At 39.0% G+C, this 12,873-nt stretch overlaps 1 protein-coding gene across 3 annotated transcripts in view; it reads right to left on the minus strand.

Annotated features, from left to right (window-relative positions):
- Window positions 1-538: 538 nt before the first annotated feature.
- fam222ba (family with sequence similarity 222 member Ba) overlaps window positions 539-12,873 on the minus strand; it is a 58,902-nt gene continuing 46,567 nt past the window's right edge. For all 3 annotated transcript variants that reach the window (XM_026250793.1, XM_026250794.1, XM_026250786.1), the window contains exon 3: window positions 539-4,358. In XM_026250793.1, the coding sequence (XP_026106578.1) occupies window positions 2,662-4,358 (1,697 nt within the window). In that variant the 3' untranslated portion in view covers window positions 539-2,661. The remainder of the gene's footprint in view (window positions 4,359-12,873) is intronic.

Raw genomic sequence — 12,873 nt, forward strand, 5'->3', positions numbered from 1 at the left:
TATTCTGGATGTTTAAATCCATGGCCAGAGTCAGATATGCTGCCGTGTGAAATAATCAGCAAACCTTGTTACCAGAACTGACTTACAGTAAACTATTTGTGATGACAATCCCTCAGAATCTGTTCAGTGATTTAGATGTGTCAGCAGCAAAGGTTAAGTTAGTTTTCTTTACCTCAATTTGAACATCTAATAGTAAATGGTTTTGCTCAATAACCACTACTAGAAACACCAATAAGATACCTTCTTTCATCACCAAACTGATTTTGTGACCATTAAATATTTTTCCCACTCATCTATATCTGACTCTTTGATGTTTTTAGTTTGGGATGGTCTGGTATTTCCTGCAATATTGCTGCCAGCAGTCAAAGCATTTTATTTAAAATCCGGATGAGCAGACACTGCTTGAGGAAACAGATTCTTAAAACAAGATCACTGTCAAAAATGTCCTTGAAGCCTATACAAGGGTATATACAGGTGGACCACTTCAAAGTTGAAGTTTTAGCAGGTTTTGAGCAATCAACTGAAATGGAGTCATACATGAAAGCATAAATTAGAACTTTATTTTATTACAATATTACAAAACAAAAAAAAGTAGCACAACTCACACTCTTCAGATTCTTCCCACGCATTCAGTTGACAGCCATAGAGTTACAGATACGAGAAAGACTTCTAGAAGCTTCCTCCATTTAACAGCAATTGCAAAAAAAAAAAAAAAAAAAAAAAAAATTAAATAATGAGGGGAAAAAAAATCTAGTTCAGAATTATAAGTAGCACAAATTGCAAAACTGACGCTTTGAAACATGGAATGAAAATATTTAGTTACAGCCCAGAGCTACACACAGCTATAAAACAATGACGATAAAATATTCTTTATTTCTTTGTTTACATTATCAAGTAATTCTAAAGAACTACTTTTCTATTCAACAAAAGCTCAAGTTAATAAAAATAAACAAGGAAAAATGCTGTTCCTTTATAGACTATTTTTTTCAAAATCAGAATTCATTATACCTTTATTATAATCATGCTTGTTTGTCGAAGGAAAGTCCAAGGACCAAATACTTAAGGCTTCATGAGGGCTGTTGAGGGGAGGCAAACCAACCGTGAGTCAAGACAAACCGACCCACCAGCACACACACCTGCGCTCATCACATGCACACCAAATAAATCTGTGAACCCATATCCATATGCAGCCAGATTCATACACAGTTATTACACTTCTTTAAAGTTACAGCAGTACAGTAGATAAGCCAGTGTACAATAAAATAATCAATTCACCTGCTGTTTTACCTTTTTGACTTTTTTTTTTTTTTGCTTTTAAAAAGTCTTCAATTTAACCACAAATGATCTTGCAAGTGATCAATTTGGTCAATTCAAGCACACTTCACAAGAGAGTCAGTAGCAATTCCTACTTTACATTATTATAGAAAAACGCAGGATCATAAACCCTTGATTTGGTACATAGTTTCTACATCATAATACTAGCAACAAGCCTATAGACACCACCTTCAGTAGTATGTTTAATCCTGCAAACCCACTTACAGCTATACCACATATGACCCACCTGAACCTGCACAACTCATCTATACAATTCAAGTAGTAGTTTCTCATATGTTAAGAAATAAAGGGAGTATAATGATCAGGTGAAACAAAAATAGCACAGCTTTAACATGGAAACATCTGTAGCTCTTCTGCTTTGGCCTTAACAGCATTAAAGAGAAAAGACAGAATCCTTCACAATCATTATAAAAACCTCACTCACATTAATGACTCAGAATGCAAAATGACACCTGATTTGTTGCATCACTGAAAGACTGTAAAAGAGGTTTTATATATGTATGCGGTTCCTGTCATTTAAGTTTCCTGCTGCTCACAAAGCGTCTAGCAAAACAAATTGATGTTTCAACCTTTCACAAGCCTAAAGCAGTTCAAATGTCACACATAAATCCATAAAGCCTATAACAAATCCATCTGATTTCTAAACATTTAGAAAAACAGGTACCCTGTGTTACAGGAACACATGACAAGAGCTTTCACTTAGGAACAGTCTGAAGGGACCAGTGACTGGCATATTCCCACATAGCTCAGACACTGAAGAAAGAAAAAGAAAGGATGAAAAATGTGTCAAGCTGAAGAAGGAAGTGCTTTGAGTCTGTCAGCCTTTTTGATGTTATAAGACGGGCTCAAAACAAAGATCTCTCAAATGAAAGCATGATGGTTCTCCAATGAACAGAAGGTCTGGTGCCCCTTAGTTCAAAAGTGATCTATTTCACAAGACACCTTTAATAAAGTAAGCACTAACACAAGAAAGACATTCATAAATCAACCAGGAGCACTTGAAATCCGGGGCACCTAGAGACAGACAAGACAGAATTGGATGAAAAAACAAAACAAAACAAAATTCCCTCTAGTGCCTTGTAAAAAACACTCGTAAAAAGAAAAAAAATTGATCACTTGCAAGATTTACACAAAACTCTGCTCTTCATTGGACGTGTTTGTATTGTTGTTTTTTCTGTTTTCATCAACAATCATCCTTGAGATTAAGAGCTCTTTCAGTTCCTCTCGTAATGTAATTTCATTAAGACTAACAGGAGGTGTCGAGGACAAGCGTGTGTGGCTGACTTCACTGAGGAGAGACTGTGTCTGAGGCTTGTAGGCTGAAGCTTATCTGTACCCTGGATGCTGGCCTTGCGTCTCGGAGGGGGGGACCACTACCCGGCCCATAGGGGGTGGCCTGTGCATTTTCCCCATTAGGATGAGATTCTGATCTCGGAAGCAGGGCGTCTGGAAGTCCCCTCCCATGTAATCTGCCGTTTGCATCAGATTAGTCTGCCCTATTAAGGCACCCCCTACTAATTGGTAATGGGCCGCTCCTCCCGCGGGGGCACAGTCCATCGCTGGGGTGGGGTTGGTATTGCCTGTGCCAGTGCCATGGAAGGGCACCGGGAGGTCTTGTGAGCCGGAACTGTCGCTGTTCGGTGTGGGAAGGATACTACCCCACATCGTCGGCTGGTGGTAGTACTGCCCATTGGTGTAATGTGTCACCGCACCTGGGGGCATTGCATTGATGGTGTTGTTAGCAAGTGGCGGCGAGGGGCTGGAGGGTTTAATGACATAAGGCTGCCCTATGCCCATTTCTGGGGTATAGGTAATGCCCTTGCAAGGGAGGCCAGGGTCACGATTCGGCGGTTTGCAGGGGTGCCTGCCCCCTTCCGAGATGTGCTGTAGGTGAGCGAGCTGATGCTGAGTCCAGGACCTCATCTGCGGCTGTTGGGGATTTCGCTGTGGTTGATGGCTTTGATGCTGAAGGTGCTGTTGTTTTATATCACTATGATACACATGGTTCATTGTGACCATGTTATGAGGAGGCATCGCACTCACTGGCGCAGAAGCAGTCACTTTATCAGGAGGTCCAATAGCAAACGATGGATGCATGAGGCCGGGAGCAAGTGCATTAGGGTTTCCCGCATGCACTGAGACTCGAGAACTGGCGTTGATGAGTAGATTTCGGCTAATGGGACTGGGGTTGGCAATCTGCCCTTCACACATTGACGTGGCACTGGCTCCCTGAGCCCTAGCCTGGCAGAACTGGCTTATCTGGTGAACTATGCTGTTTAAGTCTGCCTTACGTCCCTGGTGGAGCCCTCCGGCCATGGACAATGGAATGGTTGAGGTAGAAACAGTCACGTTAGGAGGGGCATCTGCAACCGGTAACTTTCGAGGACCCACCTGCAGGCTTGAAGGGGGGTTCTGTAGGTGCTGCTGAGGAAGCAGGATTGCTGAAGGTTGGTGGGCACCAGGGTGGACTAAAGAAGGCGTGTGGGACAGAGTCTGGGGCCTTGGAAGGCCCTGGGGCTGCTGTGGCATTGAGGAGGAAGGGCGGTGTCCGAGTCCTTGGTGTGGAGGCCCAGGCTGTTGCAAAGTTTGGATATTCTGAGGGTGTGGAGGAAGCCCCTGCGGATTCTGGGATACTCTCTGAGGTCCCTGTGATGGGTGGTGCAGGTTTAAAGTGCTGGCCGAGGTGGCTGCATAAGGGGTGCCGGCAGCATTCATAATCACCTCCGGGTGCAGACGTGCCCGTGTGCCGTTGAAGTCTTTGATGACACCCTTGACTAGGGGTACTTTAACGATGGCAAGGAGACCAGTTTTGGCAGTGGCCTGAGAGGATGGGTAGGGACTATATCGAGGGCCAGCGGTGTCAAGTCCGTTGACTGTGCGGCGAACGTGGTTCCACTGAGGGACTTTGACGCTGTTGGGGAAGATCTTGATGCTGAGTGGATTGTTGGCAACCTTTTTAGCATAAGCATCCAATTCCGCAGGGGTTGGATATTGAGCGGATCTCATCCTTTGTGGAGTGTCCCCTATATGGAGCAAAAAAGGGAAAAAACTAATTATGCCTTGAAAATGGACTTATGGAATATGGACAAATATTCACATTTTGTACACAAAGCAGGGCAAGTGCAAGAATCAAAGAAGACATCAAAGAAATGTATAATGTTACAAAAGTTTTCGATTTCAAATAAATTGCTCTTTTAATATCTATATTCAAAGAATCCTTAAAAATTTATCAGGGATTCCAAATATTCCAAAATTATTACGCATCACAACCGTTTTCAACATTGATAACAATAAATGTTACTTGAGCACCAAATCAGCATATTAAAATGACCTCAAAAGATTAAAGACTCAAGTAATTGCTGCTGAAAATTCAGCTTTGCCATCACAGAAATAAAGTGTAATAATATCCTATATATAATGATATAGAAAAAGGTAACTTAAAATTTTAAATTACAAACAGTAATACAATGGAAATGTTTTTAAATAATTTTGATCAAAGAAATGCAGCCTTGGTAAGCATGAGAGACTGAAAATCATACTGACTGTAAAAATACTACAGTAAAAACCTTTTAATTTGTTGTCAGTAATTTTCCACACGATATACGGTGAATAACTGTAATTCTTTTAATGTAATTTTACAGTAAAATACTGTTAAAAGTGTGGTTTTTGGAAGTGAAAAAGAAAGTCATTATATAATTTACAGTGAAAAAAGGTAAATTGACACTCCCAGAATTCCCTGTGTGACGCTTCATATTTGATGTTTTTATTTTTATTAAAATAACTGTTTCTTAGTTGTTGTTTTTTTCTTATCAGTTGTGTACATTAGGGTTTTATCTTAAAGGTACAATTTGTAAGATATTTGCAGTAAAATATCCAAAAACCACTAGGCTAGTGTTATATATTTTGTCACTAACAATATCTCTAATGTTTTTAACTACTTTTAATTATGAGAAAATTACCATTCTATACAGTGACACGGGGCAGTGCAGTCACCTGTCAAAGACCTTGGTTACCCTTTGTTACCACCTTTACTGATGTAGAAACCACATGACAACAGTATCACAGACAAATGCGAAAGAAGCTTCACTACAAACTTCAACTAGAAAGAAAATCCGATCTCACTTGTGTTTTAGTATTATGGGGCATACACGGCAAACGCGGGGCATCGCGTCTCTAGACCCACGCGAGGACGTGTCTGATCCATAGTCTGATCGCATCTTTGCATTGACTTTGTATGTAATCTACTCGTGCAAATCGTTGATCTTGTGAACTCATCTTTCCGTCTGATTGATGGCCATCAGCTGTTGGGTAAAAGACAACAAATCCCATCATTCCAAGCTCCTTCTTAGCGTCATCAAACCACGTGATTGTTATTGTTTTGGTAGTGCACCCTCTAGTGGCAGGTCCTACAGCCTGTACCTTTAAATCTAATGTTGTTAAATTAATGTCTATTTTCATTTCAGTATAATGCGTGTTACTATGATGTTGTTCAGTGTTTGTGTGAATGACACTGTGCACCTTCTGTATATATAGATGTATTAGTATTTCCTTTCTCAGTTTGTGAAAGAACTTTATGTGATGAGGACTTTCTCATCACCACCTGATTTTGGTGGTTATCGGTATTACAATGGTTCAAAACAGATATTAGAACAGACTTCAATATGCTGGTTTATTAACATTACATCCATTACAAGGAATATGTTTTGTTTTTACTTAGAAATTAAGTTGAACTTCTGAAAACCACAGCTGCTGATATTTTACCGTAAATGTCACTGATATATATATATATATATATATATATATATATATATATATATATATATATATATATATATAGATATATAAAAATGTGTATTACTTTGTATCATTTCACTATTTTGATGACATGAAAACATGAAAAAAGTAATAATATATTTGTTGTCTCTTTATTCTTTCTTCAAGTAATAATATTTAGTGCACAAATATACAAGTGACAACCTCACTTTCTAAAATAATGAACAGTAAGTTTTAATATAAATGTGGCATTAATAGCAATATCTTTTGCTCCACAATATAGAACACATAGTCTTTACAGATTACAGATATTAATTGCTATCTGATTCAATCTGATTCTTAGGGGAAATTCATGCAAAACCTTATTTGACATTTGTGTTTGGTGTTAAGTCACATAACAAACAGCTGTAGGTGAAAGTTCACTTTCTCACTTGCTCTCCATCACTACCAGATGTACCAGATGTAACATACTTCTAGATGCCAGAGTGTGATCTGCTATAGCTGGGACCATTCACACATACGCACAGCCAGACAACACCAATGACTGTTAAGTACGTCTGTTATATTTAACAACATCACTGTGATGTGTCTGTGCTTGATTCTCTTACAGTTTCAGAGTGTGAATAATAAATTAAAACCAGTAAGCATCTTAGCTTCACAGGTTCTGTGCTCTAAAAAACAAGCCGTCTATTTGGTGAGCCCTTTTATCAATCTGCCTTTACACATACACCTGTTCTTCTCTTCAGGATCACAGTAATGCTTTTAAAGGTGAACATAAAAGGAATATTATTTAACTGGTTTTACATTCAGAAGTCTGCAGGTCTCTGCTCACAATATAAGCTCATTTTCTGCACAATGCTGCTCTTCCTGAGTGTGAGATCCTCACCTGCTGGGACACCTCTGATTCGATGGGTTGAGAATAGAGGAGAGCGGGTGAGAGACAGACAGAAAAACAAAGGAAGCAAGGGATGGGGAAAAGAAATTGAGGATAAGTGCTCTCTGTGAAGCTGCTGTCTGGCTGCTGAAAGGGGGTCTTTGTATAAAACAAGCTTTCATCACTTCAGGGGAGAAGAGAAAACCGAGAGGAAGAGAAAGACTTCTGATGTGCACCCACCTGCACTTCCCTTGCTCATACTGATATGGAGTTTACACACATACACACACACACACACACACAAACACACATGCAAACACGAGCGCGCGCACACACACACACACACACACACACACACACACACAGTATTAACATGCATTTCTATGTGTTCCTGGCCCCCTCATCCCTAATGAGAGGATAGACAGGCTGTGTACTGTGACTGAGCTCTTTCATCCAGCCTGAGTGGATTCAGTCACAGCTCACATTGCCTCCACAAACACCCAAGACTTCCCACCAAACACACCATAACAAACACAGTTTAACATTTATATAGTGACTTCAAACTAAACCATAAAGAAAAAGAAAACACTGTAAAAATCTAGCTAAAAGTAATTAAGGCTGGTTTTCCACACAAGCTTTCACAAGAATACTGATATTTACGAATTTTCATTTATACACACCAATATAAAAATAAACCGTAACATATACACTGCTGTTCAAAAGTTTAGGGTCAGTAAGATTTTCTCTTTTTTCAAAATAAATTAATAATTAAATTTAGCAAGAATGCATTACATTAAAAAAAACTATAATAGATACACTATAAAGGATTTCTATTTCAAATAAATGCTGTTCTTTTGAACTTTCTATTAATCTTATAATCCTGAAAAAATATATTGCAGGTTCCCCAAAAATATTAAGCAGCACACTTGCTTTCAACATTAATAATAATAAGAAGAAATGTTTCATGGGCACCAAATCAGCATGTTTGAATGATTTCTGGAGGATCAAGTGACACTGCTGCAAATTCAGCTTTGACATCAAAGGAATCAACTACATCTTAAACGTATTCAAATGCAGTAATTTTAAATTGTCGTAATACTTCAAAATATTACTGTATTTTTAATCAAATAAATGCAGCCTTCGTGAGCATAAAAAAACTCATTAAAATATCTTACTCACCCCAAACCATTAAACATGTACTTTTACACAGTACACTGACATTAATGGCTAAATCCAAAATGGCTAATGACAAATGGACAGCGTAACATGCTATTGAAGATCAAATAATAAATGCTAAAATGTTTACTTTTGTTCTAACACTCTCATAATTGTTGGTTGAAAGGGCTTGCGAATCCAGTCTGATGCTGATATTTGGGAAAATGTAACCAATGGTATGAGTTTGGTACGGGAGTCAGTGGAAACATTGACATTGTTAAGGAAAACATTATTTTTGGAAAACACTAATTTTTCTACTTACTTTTGGTGCCACTAGTGGTGCAAAAATGACAATGTATAGCCTAAACCATTATCAAATACTGAATAACATATGAACATGCGAATGGGAAGAGATACATGTCTTTGTGAATGAATGTGAATATATGTCTTTCTAAAGCAAATCTGTGGAGCTTCATGGATTTCTGTGGGCAGTCTGCAACTAGCAAAACATATCCTTACTAGCAAACACAATTTTCAACAGATACATATACACATCTGTTCATGTTAATGACGGGGTACAGCCTCTTGTGTATTGGTGTTTGTTTGGTGCAAAGCAGGATATATAATCCTCAACGCCATGCGCCAACACCTCACACAGCATTCAGCTGCCATGCCGTTCACTCATCTGCCTTTCTCTGTTTTTCACACACATTCTCTCGCCCTTTGTGTGGACTGTTGACTAAACAAAATGGCCCCTGACATTTCTTAGCTAAATAACATTCCTCCAAATCTCAGGCCAGGTCAGCTGCCTTCATCGGCTGCCCACATTTGCTCACCTCCTGAAGAGACAGGAAGAATCAGAGGAAGAGGAAGAGCCACGCTGGGCTCACTAGAATGAATCACCGCAGGACCTGATCAAGAAGCGAGGAAGAGCAGAGTCATTATGCGAGTAACTCCCTTTCTCTCTTTCACTCTATTCACACTGCATCTCTCTCTCGGTCTATGCCATTCTCCCCTGCTGAGTGACATCCCGCGGGAGGCCGGCCGGTGATAATGAGGAGTCAATCTTGTTAGGATTAGACAACAACATACAGGTCGGCAGTCATGCAATCCATTTTGAGGACAGGAGAGTAGGGCAGAGGAAAGTGATCAGGTGGCATTTGCACTCAGCGTCTATGTAAATGTCTCAAGGGACTTTAACATCTCTAGAGCTCTGTGCCAGATCTGACTCCGTTCTCTTCAAGATTTGTAATTAAAGGGAACGTCCACCTAGAAATGAACATGGTCTCATCATTTATCTGTTCCCAACATGTATGATTTTCTAAGATGGTCCCTAACAGAGGATATCAAGCAAACATCTAAACCTGCTGTTTTCCATAGGAAGTGAATAGTGACCTTGGCTGTCTCTGGTGCCCATCCACTTTCAATAAGTCAATTAATGTACTTCAATGCCTGGTTTCACAGATAGGGCTAAGCTTAAGCCAGGACTGGGCCATAGCTCAATTAGGATTTTAAAGTCATTTTTATAAACATGCCTTAAAAACATTACTTGAGTGCATCTTGAGCCAAATAAGGGCACTGACACATTTCAATATCAATCAGGGGACTAGTTTTAAGCCTTGTCTGTGAAACCAGGGGCAAAAGTTCTACGTCAGTCTAACAAATAAAGCCATGTAAATGCTTTATTATTATTATTAAAATGGTAGGGGGCTCTTTTTTGTTAGGTCAGACTAACAGACTTGTGAATGCAACTGAATGTTTTTTTTTTAAAAAGCACCAAATCAGTATATTTGAATGATTTCTGAAGTATATGACACTGCAGACTGGAGTAATGGCTGCTAAAAATACAGCTTTACAAAATTACAAAATTAGACTTGAAATATATTGAAATATCTTCAAATAAAAAGTTACTTTAAATTGTCATTTCACATATTACCGTATTTCTGAACAAATAATGCACTCTGGGTGTGCATAAGAGATAAAAATGTGGTAGTGTAAACATGCTGTAAAAACAGCAGCTAGGACATTCGTTTTGTGACCAGAAAAAATTGCAGAATGTAAAATTTTTTAAACAGTATTTTTCCCCACTCATCTTTCCTCTCTCTTTCTCTCTCTCTCTCATCAGCAGTGATTTGAGGATCACAGTAATCAGCCAAACCCCAGGAGCCCCATTACAGACACACAGGGTTGTTACACAGCTATTGTCAGCCTTTTCTGTCTAACTACACCATACACATCTCCTAACTGCCTTTTTCCACTCCCCACAGACATCACACACATGCGCACGTGCACACACACACACACACACTTTTTTATACTCTCTTTAATCCCAGAGACTGCTGATCTGAGTGGGTGTCCTTATACTGTCTTATATAGGGTTATTCCTCAAGGAGAAGCAAAGCCTCCTCTTTTTATTCATTTCTTTCTTCTTATCTGAAGTCATCTTTTCCTCCCTGCTCATCTCACCTTCTTTTCAGCTTCCTTTGAAAGAGTTCAGTGAGAGAATGCAACAGAAACCACTCTTTATTTAGACAAAAGACAGTCTTTTTTGCCCCAATCTATGACTTGCGTTTCTGCATTCCAAGGTATATTTTGGCTCTTCCTGTGTCTCCTGAGTTCCCTGAGGGAACCTGCGCCAGTGCCAGATGTGCTCCAGTAACATCTGGACCACAGCAGGGAGCACATGAATTTGAAGGAGCAGTAAATGACATATGACATAGGATGTTTAAACGATCATTTAAAGTGATTTAAACGACTGAGGCTTCTCTGAAATCTCTCAAATTGGGGGTTAAGTTTGAACTTTAATTTAAATTCAGTTTTAAACAGCTAAAACAGTTATCATTACCTACATATGTGTACAGCTCTAGTTCGAGGTAAAGGTTTCTATCATTTACATGCCATCTTTAACTGGAGATATAATTTGAATATATAAAATTGGCAAAAGCCGTATGTTTTGAAGATCAAATTGAAACAGCCTTTTAAGAAGATTTTAAGCAGTAAACACTTTTCAAACAGGCAATTGTGTTAAGTCATAATATGTTGGAAAACAGCAATAAATGAAAAAAGTTTCTGTCCATCTAATGGTTAACAGCTATGCACTGGTAAACAAATGTAACTATCAGAGAAATCAAAAAAAATGTGTTAGATTGAGATGACTGATTTTTGTAACCTGGTATATAAAAAGGAAAAAGGGATTGGACAAAATATGAGCTTATCTTTGCTATTTACAAGCTACTGTTAAAGTTTGATTTTCATTTGTTTTTGTCCAGTTCATTGGGATTTCCATGAGACATTTAATCTCTCAGAGCATTTAGCCTACAAGACAACATTATTAACATCCCAGCAAAGAATGTGGGATACCAATGAATTCTCTACATTTACTCCCTTCATAGAGAAACACTTTGGGCCTGTAGTTACACGTCTGACTTCACTGTGTCTTACTCTGTGTGCAATGAATTAAATTAATTTCTATTATCGCTCTGAAAGAGACATCAGCATCAGGGGTATGCCTCCATTTCCTTTCTCCTACATGTACATCCCCTGTACTTCCATCTCTTTCTGTCTTCCCATTAGTTAGAAATACGACTCCCGTCTTTCTGTGATTTCTGCTCTTTACTGCAGTTAAAGATATGTCTCCAACCTCTCAGTAATTGCTGCCTGATGAGGGTCTTCCTGAGGCAATGTGAGCATCGGCACTCCCCCAGCCGCGCGTCTCCATAGCATAATTTGTCAACCTGATGGAGAAATAATCTGACAGGATGTCTGCCCACAGACAGAGAAGGCGAGATATTCCGTCTGTACGTATCCTTTATTTCCTGCACTGACTCAGTTTCTCTGTTTGTCTGAATCTCATTTTCTCGCTGCCTCTGTATAACCACTTATCTGCCTCTATCTATCTCTCTGTGAGCGCTGTGGTTCAGCAGGTGTCTGCCCTTGTAAACCACCTTAATAAAAATCCTGGGATTTGACAATCCGTCTATGCTTTTGCTCACCGAAGACAGCTCTCTTTTCCCCCCTTCATTCCATTTCCTTTCTCTCTCAGTACTGTTTAGTCTCTCGTCAGACATTTATCTACTTTTATAGATCTGTTTTCATCTCGTCTTTTAAATGCACTTAAATGTCATCTTTGACAACATCTGAGCCTGCTGAGAGGAAGATAAACAGGAGAATGAAAGGAATATTCACACAAAATGAAAAGTTATCATCATCATTTATTCACCTTCATGTTGTTCTAAACCTGTATGACTTTCTTTCTTCTGCTGAACACAAAAGGATGCACTTTTCCATACCATTAAAGGGATAGCTCACAACTTTCTATTTTCAGAAGAATACAATAGGAGTTATATGAAAAATGTTCTGGCTCTTCCAAGCTTTTCCAAGTCAAGATTTTGAAGCCCAAAAAAATGCATCCATCCATCATAAAAATACTCCACACAGCTCTGTGGGGTTAATAAAGGCCTTCTGAAGCGAATGTTAAAAATTATCTATATTTAAAACTTAATTAACCATAATCTCTAGCTTCCGCTAACTGTCGTTTGTGCAAGCACGAGAGAGTGGCGTTCCAGTGAATGACGTAGGTGTAGCTGTATAACATAATATTTTTATTATGGATGGATGCACTTTTTTTGGGCTTAAAAATCTCAACCCTATTCACCCCCATTTCCATTCACATGTAAACCTAGGATGGCTTCAGGGTGAGTGAATCATGGGGTAATTTTCATGTTTGGGTGAACTAT

Source organism: Carassius auratus, chromosome 5, assembly GCF_003368295.1.
Source record: "Carassius auratus strain Wakin chromosome 5, ASM336829v1, whole genome shotgun sequence".
Taxonomy (NCBI): domain Eukaryota; kingdom Metazoa; phylum Chordata; class Actinopteri; order Cypriniformes; family Cyprinidae; genus Carassius; species Carassius auratus.